Source organism: Nyctereutes procyonoides, unplaced genomic scaffold, assembly GCF_905146905.1.
Source record: "Nyctereutes procyonoides isolate TBG_1078 unplaced genomic scaffold, NYPRO_anot_genome, whole genome shotgun sequence".
Classification (NCBI taxonomy): domain Eukaryota; kingdom Metazoa; phylum Chordata; class Mammalia; order Carnivora; family Canidae; genus Nyctereutes; species Nyctereutes procyonoides.
The window spans coordinates 35,638,530-35,658,978 of record NW_026575146.1 but is presented as its reverse complement, the minus strand read 5'-3'; the positions used below and the strand labels follow the sequence as shown (position 1 = coordinate 35,658,978).

Below are 20,449 nucleotides of genomic sequence, written 5' to 3'. Positions count from 1 at the left end.
CACAATGTCTCCCTTAACCCAAAAAGAGATGCCCTTTTTTAGTGGGAGGAGGGGTTGTTTTTTAAAATTATGTATTTATTTAAGTAAGCTGTATGCCCAGTGTAGGGTTTGAACTCACGACCCTGAGATCAAGAGTCGCGTGCCCTTTAGACTGTGCCAGCCAGGCACCCCAAGAGATGTACTTCTGAATGGGTAACTATAAAACAACATAAAGACAATATGACCCTAAGTAGAAAAAAAAAAAAGTATGTCTCAAAATAAATCATACATAAGGTTAAAACCTTGGGAGAATATAAGGAAATAATAAACACTGACTTCAGGATGATGAAGGATGGCCATATAATGGATTAATGAAAAGGATAATACAGTTAAATTATTACCAGGGTCCAACTTTTGTTTTGTGGACTTTGTTTTGTGTGTTTTATTTGGTGGTGGATTTCTAGGTGATTATGATACCATTTAAAAATAGATGGATGGATGGTCAATAGATGGCAGATAGGTAGATAGGTGGATAAAGTTAAATGAGCGTGGACCAATGATGAGTCTGTTACCAAAAATCACTAAACCTGAAATGAAAGGACATGAGATGATGTGACATGATATGAAAATAAAAATTCTTTACAGAATGTAGATTAACACTCAAACTACAATCTGTAGATCAACTCAAAAGTTGTTCATCCAGATTTTGTAATTTTCTGCTTCTACTTCACTACACACTTTCAATTGTGCTACATGAAGTAACCTGTGATACCTTCTAACATCACCAAAGGACCTCCTGCTCAGAGTAGCACCTAAACAGAAAGCGGGGAAAGTACCACAGAGGAAAATGATGCTGCCTCACTCAGGGACTCGGGGACTCTCTGGAACAGGGTGGACAAGTCCCATAAGTCTTGGAATAGGCAATCGGTGATTCTTATCCATACTGTCAATACTTACTTAATGCCAAATATATGTCAAATGTCATGAAAAGCACTGGAATTCTGCAGACTTACGATCAGGACAGTCCTAGCAGATACTTAAGTCCAGCTCATCACCATCCAGACTGCCCAGAGTCAACATATCCTCAGGTCGAAAAATCAAAATAAAACAGTCACTGTGGAAAACAGTATGGAGGTTCCTCAAAAAATCACAAATAGAAACACCTTATGATCCAATAATTCCACTCCTGAGTATTTACCCAAAAAACAAAGACACTAATTCAAAAAAACATACACACCTCCATATTAATTGCAGCATTATTTACAATAGCCCAAATACAGAAGCAACCTAAGTGTCCATCAACAGGAAGATGTGGTAGATATACACCAGAATATTACACAGCCATAGAAGAGGTGGGATCATGCCATTCAAGACAACATGGACGGACCTAAGCATATTATCCTAAGTGAAATAAGTCAGAGAAAGATAAATACCATATGATTCTAGTTATAAGTGAAATCTGAAAAAAAACAAAAAAAAAAACGCATAAACAAACAAAAAAGCAGAATCAGGCCTCTAAATACAGAGACCAAAACAACAGCTGCAGCAAGGGAGAGTGGTGGGGGGTTGGGCAAAGTGGGTGAAGTGGTGGGAGACACAGGCTTCCAGGTATGGAATGAGTAAATCAGGGGACGCCTAGGTGGCTCAGTCGATGAAGCGTCCAACTCTTGGTTTCAGCTCAGGTCATGATCTGGGTGGTGAGACTGGGCCCCGCAACGGGCTCCCCACTAAGCGGAGTCCTCTCCCTCTGCCCCTGCCTCCAATTCTCTCTCTCTCTCTACAGTGGATCAATATTTAAAAAAAAAAAAGAAGTCATGGGAATAAGTCACTGCATAGGGATAAAGGCTGTGGCTGTAAGAGGGATGTACTGGGTCAGATGGTAGCTAAGCTCGTGGTGAACGTAGTATAAACTTATCAAATCACTATGTTGTGCACCTGAAACTAATGGAAAATTGTGTGTCAACCATACTCAAAGAAAAAAAAAACTCAAGATAACTTTCAGGTGTTTTATTTGGCTGTTCACCTACACATGCAAATGCCGAAGCAGCTCATTGCTAGCGTAAGGTTATAATGGGTCTCCAAAGCTAAAAGGCGTCAAACGTCTATTATGAGAATTGGGGATGGGAAAGAGATTGCTTCTTCAACACAGGAGATTTCCCATGGATTTGTTGCTGTTTTGCTTTACCTGCTATCTCCAAAAGTGGATTTATGTGATGTCCTTCTGCCAGCTTCACAAATCCAACCTGATTTCCAAAAGTGTCAACCCCTTGAAAGGGCAAAATCAACTCTTTTCCTTGGAGGATTTCTTCTATGAATGGTTTTAATTCCAAAAGAGCACCGATACCACTGGGAAGAGATGATATATTTTTAAGTAATGAAATATATAAAACCAAACAAGAAACAATCAGTTTTAGAAAGATACGTTTTGATATTTGTTCTAATTAAGGTTCAAAATCTAACCCATGTGATTCAAATTAAACATTAATTTCCCACAAAAATTATGGAAGTAAATTAAATCTTTACTTAATTATAATTTACATTAAAGACATGAAAGAAAATACTATTTTATAGTTCACCAAGAGGTTTTTAATCAAGAAAATGCTGCACAAACAACTAAAAAAAAATTACTGATAATATATTCCAAAAAACTTAATATCACAAAAGCTTACATTAGATTATATGGAAAGTTCTAGATTCTTATGAAAAGTACCAATATAGTAATTACTATCTGCAAAGCACTAAAACTTAATATTCATTATCTCTTAAACCATAACAGCCTCCATAATAAGATAATACTGTAACTGGATTAAACGAAAATACAAGCTTCTATTTGCCAACTACAACCGTCTGAGTTTATTTCTGTTTAATGTATGTGATTATAGGACTATTCTGTGTTTCAAATACTTTATTTTTCTTCATAATAACAAATGTTTACTATATGAATGAATCAAACATTATCAGATTTGGAATATTTTGAAAATTAGGATAAATTCCTTCCATCTTTAAGAGAATTCTAGTGTAGGTATGGCATTATGAGAAAAAATTAAAATCTCACTAGATGGCAGCAATTACTCCAAAAAGAAAAAGGTACATTCTTACATAATGGAGACGGCCTTAAAATACCCTTCAGAGGAAACACCTTTATTTTCAACTAATCAGTGTGATTTGTTCACCAATAATTATATGTCAAATGTGTGAAAAGAAATTTAGGTACTTTTCTAGCTCTTTTGTATTTCTAAATTAGTTTTCATATATAAAGTCTGTAACTGATTCCATCCATAACTTCATACCGAGTTTCAATTCTCATCAAGGCCATAACATAATGTACAATAATAACTTCAAAACACCTTCGGAGAGGTCAGCATTTGCCATTGTGCCTCACAGTCCATGTCCTAAACCCAATTTGCGCTGATTGCATCCGTGCAGAAGACACAGTGTGCATCTCTGTCCGGCCACGGGACGGGCCTTGGCTGCGGGGGTTAGAGCCGCGAGGGGAGGGCACCCACTCTGGCCCATTGCTCACTGATTGGGGAATTCGAGACACTCATTTCAGATGGAGGCCACAAAAATAAATAAATAAATAAATAAATAAATAAATTAATAAATAAATTAATTAATTAATTAAAATAAAATAAAATAAAAAATAAAATAAGTAGGCCACACAAAAGCCTAGGGCTTTTCATAGACAGCGAATCCTACGTGCTATTTTTCATTAAAAAAAAATCTAGATAATCCAACGTCAGTCCAGTTTCAGCTTTTTCAGTTTTCTGGGTGCATAGAGCACAAGTCCCAAGGAGACGTCACCCATCACAGAGAGGAAGACTCCTGGGGTCTATTGGTAAGTATCACTTCCAAATTCATTGGAATAGCGTATCTTCTCAATAATGGTTTATACAAAGACTTCTCCATGGTAAACCGAGGAGAAAGTGTACACATCCAGGAAACGGCTCTGAAACGGGGCTTCGGCCCCGAAGGTGCGTCTGAAATTAAGGCAGGGAGTGCAGCCATTCTTCAGCTCAGCAGCTGGGTTTGGCCTTAAAATTTCTATCCCTTTCTCCCACGGTCTGAGGACGAAGGACCTGAAGTGGTGTCTGAAGAAATTCATGATTTAAAAAAAATATATATATATATATTTTTTAAGTAATCGCTGTAGCCACCATGGGGTTTAACCTTGTGACTGACATCAAGAGTCAGCCAGGCGCCCTGAAGAAATTCGTGATTCTAGAAACCGCTTCCGCGCACCCCACACCCAACCCACTGGTCCATAGATCACTAAGCACCTCGATGACCATACTAGATTTTGAAAAGAACACAGAACAAGAAAATGACAATACAGAAGCCAGCTTACTATACGGTATAGGATGGAAGGTAAAATTAAAAGATCAGAGACTCAAATAAATAAATACATAAATACATAAATAAATAAAAGATCAGAGACTCAGAAAATCCTTCATATATATAATGTTTTACCGGGAAACCAGATCGGTTCCTCTCTCACTATCAAGCTCCCCGAGTGAAGACACGTCTTGATTCTGCTCCTCCTTTGAAAGTTCACGCTGCGGGCGCCTGGGTGACCAGGTCCCTGACTCGGCTGGCTCGTGCCCTGGGCTCAGGCCGCGACCTCAGGGTGCTGGGGTGGAGCCTGCTGGGCACCCTGCTCAGCGGGGTGGGGGCCCGGGGGTCTCCCTCCACTTGCACCCTCCCACTCTCTCCCTCTCCCTCTCTCTCTGCAAGATAAATAAATAAATCCTTTTTTAAAAAAAAATAAAATAAAAAATACAAGCTAACACACTGCCACAGACACTTCCCTGGCTTTCCAAACTAGTAGGAAATCTTTTGTCCTTTGAAATGCCATTACTGCTTCGTGCCTTTGGGACACGGCGGTTTGTCCTCGTCCTCTGCCATGGCCATTTCAAGTCAGCGGGCATCTAGTGACGGCAGCTGCATGACCCAGAGCGTAGGGGCAGTTCCTGGTTCGTCCTTTTCCCCAAGCACCTGGCTCAGGACCCTGCGCGGGCAAGTCCCAGGGGCTGTCGCTGTGGTTCCTACAACAGGCCTCGTTGGTTTCCTAGAGCTTTCATTACAGTTTCGTCGAGAAGAATCGCTAAGCTGCCAGTACGTGCTCATCACCTCCAAGGAGGGACAATATTCACAGTACCAGGAGGTCGCACCAGGTCGCCACTTCACGCCGCGGAGACTCACTGGACATTTGGTTCTTCATGAAACTGAGGATCTGCGAGGAGCCCCGGCTCGGGCTGGGCCGGATGGGGGCCGGATGGGGGCTGGATGGCTGGGCTGGATGGCTGGGCCAGATGGGGGCCGGATAGGGGCCAGATGAGGGCTGGATGGGGGCAGATGGGGGCTGGATGGGGGCCGGGTGGGGGCCGGATGGGGGCCGGATGGAGGCCGGATGGAGGCTGGATGGCTGGGCTGGATGGGGGCTGGATGGGGGCTGGATGGGGGCTGGATGGCTGGGCTGGATGGAGGCCGGATGGGGGCCGGATGGGGGCCGGATGGGGGCCGGATGGCACGGGGCCCCGACAGGCAGCCCAGCGACCCTCCCGTCACCGAGCCCCACTGTGACAACCAGAGGGCCCCCAAACCTCCCTCAAAGCATCCTGCTTGCACCGGGACATGGACCAGCCTGGGACGGGGGAGGCACCTGCCGTCACCTGGCCCTGCTGCCCACCATGTGCCTCTCACTGGAGGCCTCGGGCTGCAGGACGCCATGGTGCCCAAGCAGGGTCTCCGCCCCCCCATCCCCCATCTAGGCCCCGCAGCCTCACGCTGCCTCCCCGAGTGGTAAGGGGACCGACTGGCTCCGGCCTCCCTGCTGACCAGGGTTGGCCACTTCCTAGGGCTCCTGCCTCCTCGCTGGGGCCTCACTGCAGCCTCCACTGCAGCCTCCCATGCCGTTAGGAGAACAAAGTAAGCCACATCTGTGGCGGTGCAGCCTGGGGAGCGGAGGCCCAGCTAAAAGGACACAGATGGACCCAAACCCGCTGATGATGGTGGCTCAACCTTTTCTGGTTTAAAAAGGTCTCCGGGGTACAAGCCTCCTTCCAGGGGGGAGCCCCCTCCCCTCCCCTTCCCGGGGCCTGCGCTCTCCTAGGAGGACTGAGGAGGCCCTCTGGTCGGCCTGCCCGTCCTCAGGGTCCCACTTCGGGGACACGGCCCGGCCACATCCCGAGTACCCCGGTGACGCCCCGCACACCCTTGCTCCTCTGGCCTTGGGAGGGGAGCCACACGTGCTGCCGAAGCAGGGGCCCTGCCAGCAAGCCCCGGGCTTCCTTCCCGCCCTCCCGGCCTCCGAGGCCACCCGGCAGGACACAGGTCCTGCAGCACTGTGTCTGGGTCCTGGTGGGCCCGGGGACAAGGGTGCCCACCGAGGCACCTGCTGGGCTCACCCATCTCCGTGACCTGGGTCTCCTAGCCTCGCTGAGCCAGGGCTCCCCCAGAGTGTCCCTGCCACCCGTGGTGGCTCCAGGTTGGACAGGACCGTGGGTCCCGACGGGCGGCCGCCCCCAGCCAAGCCGTGTCCTTCATTCCCTTGGGAAGCGACATACGACGGAGAAAACAGGAGCGACTGCAAGGCGGTCGGACTGCTTCTCCACAGAGCTAGAACCCAGAACCCAGGCTGAACCAGAACCACATGGAGGGTCACCAGGAAGGAGCCATGACGTGTGCCCGCAAGCATCCCCGAGGGAGGGGAAGGCCGAGGCCCCCCACCACAGGCTGGCGGCAGCGCCATGCACTGGAACTATTACGGTCCCCGTTTCCTCAAAAAGCGCATGATTCGCCCCGAACCAGGCAGCCATTCAGAGGTGGTTGGGCCGTGGCTCCCGACCTTTACCAAGAATCCGAACCTGCGTGGTCAGCCCCAGAGGGCGTCCGCGATCAACGCGGGCAGCAACCGCAGACCCAGGGCCACTATTTGACGACAGTAACAGAATTTAAAAGCCTAGATTAGAAGGAATATTTGCATTGCTAATTCCGCACATTGACTATTAACTGAAATAAATTATAACAAAGGATGTTTCCTCAGAATTTCAGCGCCTCTTTGGGTTCTGCTATGTTCACTCATACCAAAGTAATAATCTGGAAAACGATATTCGAGGAAGACGTAGTACTCACAGGTTGACTTCATCTTCGTTTAATAGCTGCATCACCAGCAGGGTAACGTGAAAGGAGCCGTCACTGGTCATGGCTTTGGCTAGTTGCTCATCTTGCTGGAGTATTGCATTTTGCAGGATCTTAATTCCTCTCGTAATCTAATTGCACACACACATATACACACACAGAACAGAGGTTAGGTAAGCAAGATTTCCTAAGACAACATGTCAGTCAAGAAGAAAAATAAGCAACGACCAAAATTAGAATGATGTCAAGATTCCTCAACTCAATAACGCTTAATTACCTATTTGTTCTCAAATACCCTGGATAAAATGAATTTTGGAAGCTTAATAGGATATATAAGTCTTGAAGAATCATACAATCCGTGTCCATCTTAAAAACATCAAACCTACGGGTGCCTGGAAGGCTCAGTCGGTCAAATACCTGACGCTTGATTTCAGCTCAGGTCGGGATCTCAGAGTCATGAGGTCGAGCCCCACCCGGGGCTCTGTGCTGAGCAGGGCGTCTGCTTGAGATTCTCCCCTTTCCCTTTGCCCCTCCCGTTCTCTCTCTCTCACACACACAAATAAATAAATAAATCTTTAAAAAAAAAATCAAGCCTAATACCCTTATTTTACAAACTGAGTCACTGGGTTGAACCCCCTGGTTGACAATCTCTCAGTGACCATGCAGCTTTTCAAAAAATGGTCCTTGGAATATGCAGTATGAGTCATGATAATCATGATCTTTCCTAAAATAAAAAAAAAATAAGTTTTATTCTTGCCACAGAAAGGTCAAGCCAGCAGACAACATTCCATTCCTGTTGGAAGTATTATTTATTTGTCCCCAAGTGAATGTGTCTGAGAACCCATTCTTCACGGCCTTTAAGATTTTTTAGGACAGCAATAATCTCAACAGGAGTGACTATTGTCACTTGCCCAGATGTGTGAGGAGGGGCATAGCCGGGCAAGGAGAGTCACCGAGGAGCTCACAGCTGACGGTAAAGCGAGCCGCCCTCGGAGAGGAGAGAGTGCCCAGGAGCCCGGAGGCCGGGCGCTCAGTCAGTGACCAGAGGGAGGGCAGGGGCCACAACAGGGGCAGGGGCCATTATGACACTGCGAGATTGGACAAAGGGGCTTGGAGCACAACGGACTGTCCTGATGCTGGAGTCGCTGCTTTCTCCCAACAACACTCCCGGTACCCACAGGAGGGAACTGGGCAAACCCCGAGATGCCCTCAGGGACCTGGCCTCCTGGGGACCTGGCCTCCTGAAGACCTGGCCTCCCAGGGACCTGGCTGCCCAGGGACCTGGCCTCCCTGGGACCTGGCTGCCCGGGGACCTGGCCTCCTGAAGACTTGGCCTCCCTGGTACCTGGTCTCCTGGGGACCTGGCCTCCCTGGTACCTGGTCTCCTGGGGACCTGACCTCCCTGGCACCTGGTCTCCCGGGGACCTAGCTGCCCGGGGACCTGGCCTCCCAGAGACCTGGCTGCGCCGGGACTTGGCTGCCCAGGGACCTGGCCTCCCTGGGGACCTGGCCTCCTGAAGACTTGGCCTCCCTGGTACCTGGTCTCCTGGGGACCTGGCCTCCCTGGTACCTGGTCTCCTGGGGACCTGACCTCCCTGGCACCTGGTCTCCCGGGGACCTAGCTGCCCGGGGACCTGGCCTCCCAGAGACCTGGCTGCGCCGGGACTTGGCTGCCCAGGGACCTGGCCTCCCTGGGGACCTGGCCTCCTGAAGACTTGGCCTCCCTGGTACCTGGTCTCCTGGGGACCTGGCCTCCCTGGTACCTGGTCTCCTGGGGACCTGACCTCCCTGGCACCTGGTCTCCCGGGGACCTAGCTGCCCGGGTACCTGGCCTCCCAGAGACCTGGCTGCGCCGGGACCTGGCTGCCCAGGGACCTGGCCTCCCTGGGGACCTGGCCTCCTGGGGACCTGGCCTCCCGGGGACCTGGCCTCCCGGGCAGCTTCACAGTAAGTCTGTGTCCCCACAATCACCTCGCCAGTCTCTTTCCCTCGCCATCTGGGCGACGGTGACACAGGAAAGGGGGTTTTCTGGGAGGCAGTGATGTAGCAACACCTGACGTGCGATGGCCCAAGGCCTGGGGTCCCTTCGACGAATCCCAGAGCCTGAGAAACCAAGTGCTCCTGACCCGACGGCACATGAGGGTCACGCGGAGTCCCTCTCCTCTAACTCTGTATCAATAAAACTCGACTGTCAACTCCTCCAGGGCCATGTTTATTTCTCTAACCCACCACCACACTTTGGCTACTCGTAACAGTAAGAGAAACAACATGCAAAAGTACAGCTGAAACCAATACAACACTGTGCGTTCCCTGTGCCAGAATTAAAGTAAAGTAAGATAAAGAAGAGAACTAGCCTGAGGATACATCAGTAACGGTCAGGTCACATCATGTTGAGATGTGCTTTTGCACCTAAAATTTATTAGACATTTTCCAAATCATTAAATATATCGAATATCTTCATTTTCTTTAATGGCAAGGGGTTCCAATTGTATAGATGCCCCATAATTTAATTATCTACTCCCTTACTCACAGAAATAAATTATTTTTTCTCAAAAAAAGGTTAAGAAAACAAAACAAAAAATAATAAAGAACAATAGCACTAACTAACCTATACGGTGTGATCACTAGGTTCTAGGTACCAAAGTGAGCATTTTACACATATTAGTCCACTGAAGACTCTGAACATTTCTATGTGGTTGGTAGTGGTATTAACTCTATGAAAATAAATTGAAAAACAGAAGATCAAAAAAAATCTGTTTAAAATCATACACCAAAACAAAGAAATTTAAGAATAAATTACAACACACAAGAAAAAATGCAACAGATACAAGGAATTGGCTTGTTTTCTAGATGGGACAAAGGGGGCAGAGATGTGGGTACTGGCTTAAGAATGAAACACTGAGGGTAAAAAAGGAATTCAAAGATTTTTAGGAAGTCTTACTGGATACTGTGTGATGGAATACATTGGCCCTCTCAAAAAGACTTTTAAAGTAAATCTATATTACTCACAAATGATTTTAAATTTGAATTTTTGAGTTTTTTCCAGGTATAGCGAAATACTGAAATTGGCTTATGGGCCTAACAAAGCAACTCAAGAGGGTCAAGGTTCATATGGAAAGGGCCTCACCCACTGTCAAGGGCATCAGAGGTGCTCAAAGCTGTTAGACCTCTGGCACTGGCACAAAAATAGACACAGAGATCAACGGGACAGCACAGAAAGCCCAAAAAAGAAAAATACACTCATATGCTCAATTAATCTATGATGAAGGAGACAGAAATACAACAGGAAAAAGTCTCTTCAACAAATGGTGTTGAGAAAACCGGAGAGCAACATGTAGAAGAATAAAACTGGACCACTTTCTCAAACCATACACAAAAAATAAACTCAAAATGGATTAAAAGACCTAAATGTGAGACCTGAAACCATAAATCTCCTAGAGGGAAACAAAGGCTATCATCTCTTTGACATTGTTCTTGGCAACATTTTTCTAGCTACAACTCCCAAGGCAAGAAAAACTAAGCAAAAACAAACTATTGGGATCACACCAAAATAAAAAGCTTTTGTACAGCAAAAGAAATCAACAAAGTGAAAGGGCAACCTACAGATTTTTTTTTTAAGATTTTATTTACTTTTTTTTTTTTTTTTTTAGATTTTATTTATTCATTTATGAGAGACACAGAGAGAGGCAGAGACACAGGCAGAGGGAAAAGCAGGCTCCATGCAGGGAGCCCGACATGGGACTCGATCCCAGGTCTCCAAGATCAGGCCCTGGGTCAAAGGCAGCGCTAAACTCCTGAGCTCCCCGGGCTGCCCTTATTTACTTATTTGAGACAGAGAGTGAACACCAGCAAGGAAGCAAGAGCGAAGGGAGGCAAGTGAGAAAGGGAGAAGCCGACTGCTCGCTGAGTAGAGATCCTAATGCTGGGTTCAACCCCAGGGCCCTGGGATCATGACCTGAGCCGAATGCAGACACTTTGCCGACTGAGCCACCCAGGTGTCCCTGGGGAAGATACTTTCAAATGACATTTGTTTGTTAATAACCAAAGAATATATACAACTCAACACCAAAAAAACTAATAATCTAATTAAAACATGGACAGAGGACCTGAAGAGACATTTTTCTAAAGAAGACATCCAGATGGCCAACAGACACATGAAAAGATGCTCAACGTCTTCATCATCAGGGAAACACAAATCAAAACCACAGTGAGATATCTATTGCCTTATACCTCTCAGAAGGGCTAGAATCAAAAAGACAAAAAAAGAAAAGAAAAAGAAAAGAGAAAGAGAAAAGAAATGAAATGAAAAGAAAAAAAAGAAAAGAAAAAGAAAAGAAAATAACAAGTATTGACAAGGATGTGAAGAAAAAGGATCTCTCATGCACTGTTGGTGGGAACATAGTTGCAACCACTGTGGAAAACAACATGGAGGTTCCTCAATAAATTAAAAATACAGTGCGATCCGGTAATTCCACTACTAGTATTTAACCAAAGAAAATGAAAATAATAATTCAAAAACATACATGCACCTCCATGTTTATTGCAGCATAATTTACAATATTCAAATTGTGGAAGCCACCTGGTGTCCACTGATAGAGAAGATATTATATATATCTATATAATTCCACTATAAATATCTATGTATATTTATATATTGGAATGTTAATCAGGTATCAAAGATCTTGCCATTTGCAAAAACAAGGACGGACCTGGAGAGTATTATGCTGAGCCACACAGAGAAAGATAAATATCCTAAGAGTTGACCTCTATATGGAATCTAAAGCACAAAACAAATAAACAAAAACCAGAAACAGACCTACGGAAACAGAATTCACACCCACGGCTCCCAGGGGGGAGGTAGGAGGGTAGGATGGGCAGCGGGTGGGGGGTGGGAGACGCAGGCTCGCGGGTGAGCTGAGCAAGTCCGAGGATGAAAGGCACAGCGCGGGCAGCACGGCCGGTGGCACGAGCTGGGGCTGGGGGGTGGTGACCCACGGGGGCTGCGCTCGGGGTGAGCACGACCTAACGTAGATGGCCAAATCCCTAGGCTGTCCACCCGAGACGACTGGACGCTGTGTGCCAACCATACTTCAATTTAAAAACAAAGTCATGCCTCTAAACGATGTAATTACATCTTCAAATCTCAGGGGTACAAGTGGTAACTCTGGTTTGGCTGAACAGGAAGAGCAGCACAGGATGAGAACTCACATACACAGAGCAATGCTAATTAAGAATGCTGAACTTGGCTCAGAAATTCTGGATTTTAACCCGAGTCTACCATAGGTGTGAGGCCACACAAGTCACCTCGTCTCATGGAGTCTTGGCTTCTTCAGCTGCAAAATAGGAATGTTGGAATCTGCATGGCCGAACTCACAGAGCTGTGTCACGGGTCTCAGGACATAAGCTCCGTGAAAATGCCCCGTAAGCCCTACACCACTCGCCTGATTCGAGGGGTGGGACTGCCCCAATTATAATCCGTGGCCCTCTGCCCTTGTAGTTCTGCCTCCCGGGGACCGTTCAGCAATGTTTGGAGACGATTATGGCATTGCTAGGGACTTGCTGCTTGTTTTTGTTTGGTTGGTTCATTTAAAGGTTTGTTTTATTTATTTGAGAGAGGGAGAGTGTATGTGTGAGTGGGGGCAGAGAAGAGCCCGGAGCAGACCCCCCACTGAGCACGGATTCCATCATAGGCTCCAGCCAGAACCCCGAGGTCATGACCTGGGCCAAAGACAAGGGTTGGATGCTCAGTCACCTGTGCCCACCAGGCGCCCAGGGGCTTGCTACTTGCACCTAGCAGGTAAGTTGTCTGCATTTTCATACAAACATTCTTCATTCTGGGCTCAAATACTAATTATATATAAATTCAGGATAATACTAAAAAACTGCATTTGTTTGTGTATTCAACATCTTAGTGCAATGCCCAGCATGGTAAAATCATTCCAGACCATCCAGTAGCTTGTAAATTAAATATGGTAAAATAGTTCCAGACTATTTTAAATAAGTTAAATGCTAAAAACCATAAAATACTTTGAAGATTAATTCCCTAATGTCACACAGCACTTATAATACAGGATTAACCTCAACCTACAAAAATTCTAAAGATAATGTAATCAAGTGATTTCTTTCCTTTTTTTAAAAAAAAAAGTTTTATTTATGTAAATAATCTCTGTATCCAACATGGGGCTCCAACTCACAACCCTGAGAGTAAGAGTTGGATGCTCCTCCGACTGAGCCAGCGACGCGCCCCGACCAGGTGATGTATTTCCAGCCATGCTTTGGTGCTCCCTATGACACTCCAGATTAATTTACATATTGCTTGATATCATCTTAAGAGCTTTTTAAATGTTTTTTTTTATTCCTAATTACATTCTTAAAACATAAAAGAAAAACGAAAAAAACTTCAGTCTTCTTCTGCAACCCAGTGTATAAAGTACCAAAGTCAGTAAAGGCCAAAGGAAACTAATTGTTGCAGCCACTGTTTCAAAGTCTACAAAGCCCTTAAAGCTCATCTGTCACCACAATCCCCAGCCACTGACAGCACCATACAGGCACATTCAGAAAACCTAATACTAGAGAGTCATATTTAAATAGAATATTGACAGAAACTTTTAAAAATAAGGCATCATTAAAATCCTAAATATTAAAAAATAATAAAAATTAAAAAAATCCTAAATATTTGTGTTTAGAGAATAAGCACACACTTCCACCTGTTAATTTTTTTTTTTTATTTATGATAGTCACAGAGAGAGAGAGAGAGAGAGAGGCAGAGACACAGGCAGAGGGAGAAGCAGGCTCCATGCACCGGGAGCCCGAGGTGGGATTCGATCCCGGGTCTCCAGGATCGCGCCCTGGGCCAAAGGCAGGCGCCAAACCGCTGCGCCACCCAGGGATCCCAAAAATAAGGCATCATTAAAATCCTAAATATTAAAAAAATAATAAAAATAAAAATAAATCCTAAATATTTGTGTTTAGAGAATAAGCACACACTTCCACCTGTTAAACCTCACCACTAAGCCATGCCCCACATGCCTAAAAATAATGCAGTTAGAAAATTCGCTTTTATACCTTTCAAGCTTTCTAATTGACTCAAAGCATTCATGGGTGCAAAGGCAAAAGCCTTAAAGTTACAGTGCTTCTGCACGAGGAAGACAAGCCACATGCCAGCACAGACGAGAATGTCTTTGACCCCCATCTTTTGACATTATTTTTGGAATTTTTTGAAGCTGTTAACTTATATTGTTCCCAAATTTGCTGCCTCATTAAGATTTACTAGAATTTCACTTCAATTTGCTACCGTAACTTTTCTTCAATGCTGAGCACTTTCATTTTTCTTGCTTGTCTACAACCATGAAAAGAACTTGAAAGATTGATGACAGAGCAAAACTGGAGTAAAAGTAAAAAATTAATCTCCAACAGGAGGATTTTCCACATCTACCCAGTGGTTCACATGCACACCATGGTATCAAATGCTTTCACAATTATACTTCCCAGTAAAGAACTGAATGCACAAATATACAATTATTATTGTGTAAGATCAGCAATTTTCACGTTACGAAATGATGAAATATGGGATTAAATGTTGCAAATACCTTTTAAAACCCCCAAAGAATATTTTTCCATTAGTGTAAAAAATTATCTTGTAAGAAATTAACATATTCCTGAATTCAATCAGTTTCTAATTGTTCCCTTGCGTTTTTTCAGCGCTGATTTATCTTATAATATTACTACTCATAAGAAAGCACATAAAACCAACTAGAATTAACAATTAGACAATTCTAGCCATTTAAGAAACATGTAAGATTTATTATATTAAATATTTTTCTTCTTATTTTTAAGCTAATGTATATTTGCAGGTAGTGGAGAAACAGATTCTTTCATATACTTGGAATTAGGATATTTATATGCGGCCATTCTAATTCATTGTCCAGTTCTATTCCCAAAAAAAAAAATATGAATTTCCATTAAGAAAGAATTTCAAACATCTAAGAATGGGTTTTAAAATCAAAGACCCATGTAAATCTGAATCCTTTTTTTCTTTAAAACTAGATGCCAAAAAAAAAAAAAAAAAACAACTAGATGCCAACAAGTAGAGGCCAAAAGTAGAGCAGCTCATTGTGAATGTGCTCCCTTCCAGAAGCCTGTTTGCAGGTCACTTAATTGGAACTCGGCACACAGTCTCCCATTGAAACACGTTATAAACGCCGCTTCTTTTCTCAGGCCTTCCCACGAAAGCCCATAAGCAGTTTTAAAAGAAAAATAACATTTGATACTTTAAAACAAACAAACAAAAAAGACGTTCATATAAAAGATGCAAAATGTACGTCGTGACCCTGCCCCCTCCTGCCTCTCTGCCCGTCGTCACCCACACAGCACCCTGGAGAGGGAAGCGGCCAACTCCCTGGGCCTCCAGGCCCCTGGCCCCTGCGGTTGCCAAGCCACCCCGCCCCATGGCTGCGGGACCTCTAGCGTGACCCTGGAGTTCCTGAACCCTCCACCACTGCTGGTGTGACTGGGTGTGACTGGGTGTGCCCGAGCACCTGCAGCTCCTGTGGGCACCTGCAGCATCTCTGCTGCTGCCAAGCTCTGCTCTGGGTACAGAGGACTAGCCGGAGAGGCTGGGGAGGGTGACAACCGTGCTCAGGTGGCAGGGATGACAGGTCACGCGGGGGCCAGCGACTGGGCGGGGGTCACCAACGAAGAGGGCAGGCTGAGATTTTGTCATTAACAAAACCAAGAGGAGAAAACCAAACCAAAACAAAACTCCCGCACAGGAGAGGCCTTCTCTGGGGGCAGAAGGAAGCCGGCAGGTCCAAGGTCACAGGGGCTCAAGCACAAGGAACCGGTGCCAAAGTGGAGAAAGCGGGTCTGTGCAGAGCCTCGGGGGACATGGCAAAGCCTGTCTCCGTCCTGACACCCGCGGGGAATAGCGAGACACAGAAGCAGGCGGGTGGCGGGCCCAGATGTGGGTTCAGAAAACAATGATCACCTCCATTTTACACCTAAAGAAATGTAAAATGACACAAATCAAGTCACCTGCCCTACCTCCGCAGGAGTCTGCACCCGGATGTCTTCAAACAAGGCCTGTCTTCCCTCTGTCTACACTGCCTCCCAGAGAGGGAGAGGCAGACTCACAGGCTAGGGCAGCCTGCAAGGTGAGACCCAGGGCACAGGCTGTCCTCTCTTCCCCTCCTCCGGGCACTGCTGGGGCCCAAATCCCGAACAAGGTGCACAAGGAAAGAATTCCTGGGCCACGTGCCTTCCACACCTCATGACCCCAGTGATCTTCACCGGAGAGGCAGGAGGCCAGAGCTAGGCGAGGAGGGCCAGGCCAGACTGGGGGGGGGGGGGGGGCTGCTCAGATCACCCTGGGGGCCTGGACGGACATGTGAAGGGGGCAGGCCCCACGGAGGGCCAGGTAAAGCAACTTAGAGAAGTGCTCCCCCAGCTTCTACACTGAGGGAGGTAGTAGGACAAGCTATCCACAGCAAAGCAAAATACGGAACCTGGTGTCTCTCCCAATCATAGATTGGGGGTCCCTGCGAAGTCACCTTGCCACTTCCACACTCTGGGTCCTGAGGACCTAACTTCTGACTTCTCCGTTAAACGGGACTACCTTTGCCCTCCAGCTGTCTTCTGACTTCCGTGTGTACCTACGATCCTAAATTTCAAAGAAAACCTGTCCAAATAACTCACAAGTATTTATTTTATTTATTTTATTTTATTTTATTTTATTTATTTTATTATTTTATTTTATTTTATTTATGAGAGAGAGAGAGAGAGGCAGAGACACAGGAAGAGGGAGAAGCAGGCTCCATGCAGGGAGCCCAACGCGGAACTCGATCCGCGGGTCTCCAGGATTGCGCCCTGGGCTAAAGGCAGGCACCAAACCACTGAGCTACCCAGGGATCCCCCAGGTATTTTAATATAACATATAACATAATAGATCATTGCTGATGACATTAAACTTTGTGTCACCTAAACACTCTGAAGGACTATCATAATGTTAACCCATCATATTTTACAGGTATGGACCAGTAAGATCATAATCTAATTGTTTACTGCATTAAGTTCTAAAACCTGGTATCGCGGGGCAAGGTCGGTTAAGTGCTTTCGGCTCAGATCATGATCTCTGGGATTCCAGGATCGAGCCCCGAATCAGGCTCCCTGGTCAGCGGGGGAGTCTGCTTTGTCCACACCCTCTGCTCCTCCTCGGGCTCATGCCTGCATTCTCTCTCTCTCTTTCTCTAATAAATCAATAAAATACTTTAAAAAACTCTATCTCTAATAAATAAATTAAATACTTTAAAAAATAAACTACAAAATTTTAAAAATAAATAGAAAATTCTATTTTTTACAAAAATCGCTAAGTAATACAAATTTCTTTTTTTATGTATCTTCTCTCCCCAGCTAAACTGTGATCTCACAGACCAAAAATTGCCTGGAATGCATCAAGAATATTTTTTTTTCTTTTGATGTTTATTTGATTTAAATTTTCATTTGCTTTGATTTCTTCCAAATTTATTAGCATTCTCCAGAAACATTCTAGTTAAATAAGGGGAGGAGCCACTGCAAAAGGTGCCTTAAAAAGAAACCAGAGGCCCAGAATGGAACCACAGGGGCAAAGGGCCTCATGTCAGCAAAGCAAGAGGTGACACCTACCCTAACCGCCCCAGGGACTTTCCTGTCGCGTGGGGTTTCCTGGTGGGCACGAGTAAGTTTACTGACAGACCTGTCCTTTCTCCTTGGGAGGGTGACCCTGCCTAAAAGGATGGATCCTTTGCCCACAGTTTCCTTCTTTCCTCCCCATCTCTACCTCTAAACCCTGCCCTCTCCTGCAGCCTGACAGAGCCCGTTCCTCTTCGCCAGATGAGAGGCTGTCCCGTTCAGGACTTGCTCACTAAAGCCAACCAGGTCTTCAAATGTACTTGGGGTTTTTGTTGTTTAATACTAGTAAAGGGCATCATGGTCCACAATCAAACGGAAACTCAGATCTGCCTCTCGAACTGCACCAAGATGTGAAAACAGCCAGTCTTCCAGGGCAGCTTCCTTCCCCACCACCTGCTCCAGCAGCTTTAATTAGATACTGCAGCTCTCCGCCACATACAAGGGGTTCTTAGTTTGGGCCAATTGACTGGTCCTGTTTCTTATTATTCATACCCCATTAATTTTTCAGATTTTTAATAGACTTCTACCCAAGTTTATCATGCAATATTAAATTGGTACAACAATGAGTAATTTTTAAAGAAACTACTATGTTGCAGTCATCCTCACCACACACAGGACTAAGCAGCAAGAAACCCACTTTACTTTCCAGAAGAGATTTCAGAATCCTCTTTTCCTACCTGGCCACTGCTCCCTGCTTCTGAATGGTTCCTCCATTACGGCAAATACACACTTACAGAGAACCGACCCTGACATGCCACCTGGCAACACTTTTCAAAAGGCTTTTGCAAAATTAATGTTTAAATAGGATTGCTTAAATACTATTTCTCAAAATTACTGTTTAAATGCATTCTATTGTTTAAACAGGATTATTTCTCATATACCCAGCAAAAATGCCACCAAAGACACTGAAGAGCTGAGAGCAAATGGGCTTACAAGCATTTAGTGTAATTTAAATTTAAAATAAACTTTAGAGTAAAACAGTTAAAAAAAAAACCTTTAAAAAAACAAAACAAATGAATAAACAAACAAACAAAAAAGCAGAAACAAACCCATAAATACAAAGAAGTGAGGGTGGCCTGAGGGGAGTGTGGAGGGGAACGGGAAAATGGTGAAGGGGAGGGGGAGGAACAGGCTTCCAGTCAAGGAATGAACAAGTCACTGGGATGAAAGGCACAGCGTAGGGGTCGCAGTCCCCGGTGTGGACAAACGGGGGCTATCCCATCTGCGACGGGGTGCAGCCCACTGTACAGACCGTCACGTCCCCATGCTGCGCAGTTGAAACTAAAGTGACATTGCATGTCAACCATACTCCAATTAAAAAAATCAAAGCACCTCTTTGTTGGTGATCGGAATGGATAGGAAATAGTTGGGTTGATAACCTTTTTGCTTTTTTTTCCTCTTCTTTATTTGATCTTTACTGATCCGTTCATTTTCTTTACTTCTCTCCAAATTTATGTGGGGTACATCAGTGACTAGAGAGAAAAAGTCAAACAATAATATGTCTGATGTATTTAAACAAAGGTAATTTAGTAAAAAAAAAAAAAAAAAAAAACAAAGGAAACAAGCACTATATAAGTAGCAATCACCCATTAGAGTCATTTTCACATCCAAAGCAGGACCGAGCAAACTCTTCTGTAAAGGACCCCAGAGTAAATATTTGGGGCTTTGCATATCACATGGTCTTGGTCAAAACTATCCAAGTCTGCTGTAGACAAACACAGAGGAGTAGGTGCAGCTGTGTTCCAACAAAACCTCTTTACAAAGCAGAGGGTTGGCCAGATGTGGCCCATGATCTAGAGCTCCACTAACAACCATCCTCTCCCCGGGGCCACAATTCTCATGATACCAGAAAAGATCATTTTTTTCACCCATCTTGTATATGTCTATTTGTGACTTCCACAACATAACCACTGATAGCAACGCCACTCCAAGTCTGGTCTGTGGTCAGCGTCAAGAGACTGCTTTAGAAACTTCCATAGGAGGAAGCAAAGTAATTTTGTCTATTGAATTTTGGTTTCTATTTTGTGGGTTTTTTTTTTCATTTTTCTAATAGTTCATTTTTTTACTCTATTTTACAAAAATATCAGTTGGCAACAAATAGGAAATTAAAACAAAACAAAACTGGTCCTTAACCACAAATAGTTGAGAAGCGCTTAGGAGCCTACTTGTTAACGTCATCTTCAAAAGACTCATTTACAACACCCAACAATTCTAATTATGAAGCTATGCCCCCAGAAATAATTACCAAATCAGTATGAAATGCTGTTGTCTCCTTTTTTCCCAGACTCTATCAGCAACTCCCCTGTGCGTGCAAAACCACCACTGACAGTTTTCAGGCTGTGCCTTCCTGAACAATAGCTCACTGTTCAGAATGGAGTGCCTTACGGAGACTTAGTAAAAATTCAAGTATAATTGCATATTCTGAGGTATAACCTTAGAAAAGGGGTGAGAAGAAGAAACCCCCTTATTTACATTCAATCCTAGAGGTCAGTTCCATCTTTGGGATCAACTCTAAGAGACCCTAGTGGTCATTACACACAATGCCTTGTGGGAAGTCAGCTCAACCCGCAGCACAAGCCCGTGTGCCTACGCGATCCTGATTTTACCAAACTCCTTATTCTACATGAAAAAACAGAAATGCAGAAAAACTTAAAAACCGTTCAAT

General features: G+C 44.9%; 1 protein-coding gene across 6 annotated transcripts in view; it reads right to left on the bottom strand.

Moving 5' to 3' along the window:
* The window catches only part of AKAP7 (A-kinase anchoring protein 7), a 129,718-nt gene that overhangs the window by 89,350 nt on the left and 19,919 nt on the right, over positions 1–20,449 (bottom strand). For all 6 annotated transcript variants that reach the window (XR_008662523.1, XM_055310501.1, XM_055310502.1 and 3 more), the window contains exons 3-5: positions 19,117–19,256; positions 7,114–7,250; positions 2,165–2,325 (exon numbers count right to left, since the gene is read on the bottom strand). Coding sequence is in view for 5 of the 6 variants with exons in the window: in XM_055310501.1 (XP_055166476.1) it covers positions 2,165–2,325; positions 7,114–7,250; positions 19,117–19,256 (438 nt within the window). In the remaining variant the exon portion in view is untranslated. The remainder of the gene's footprint in view (positions 1–2,164; positions 2,326–7,113; positions 7,251–19,116; positions 19,257–20,449) is intronic.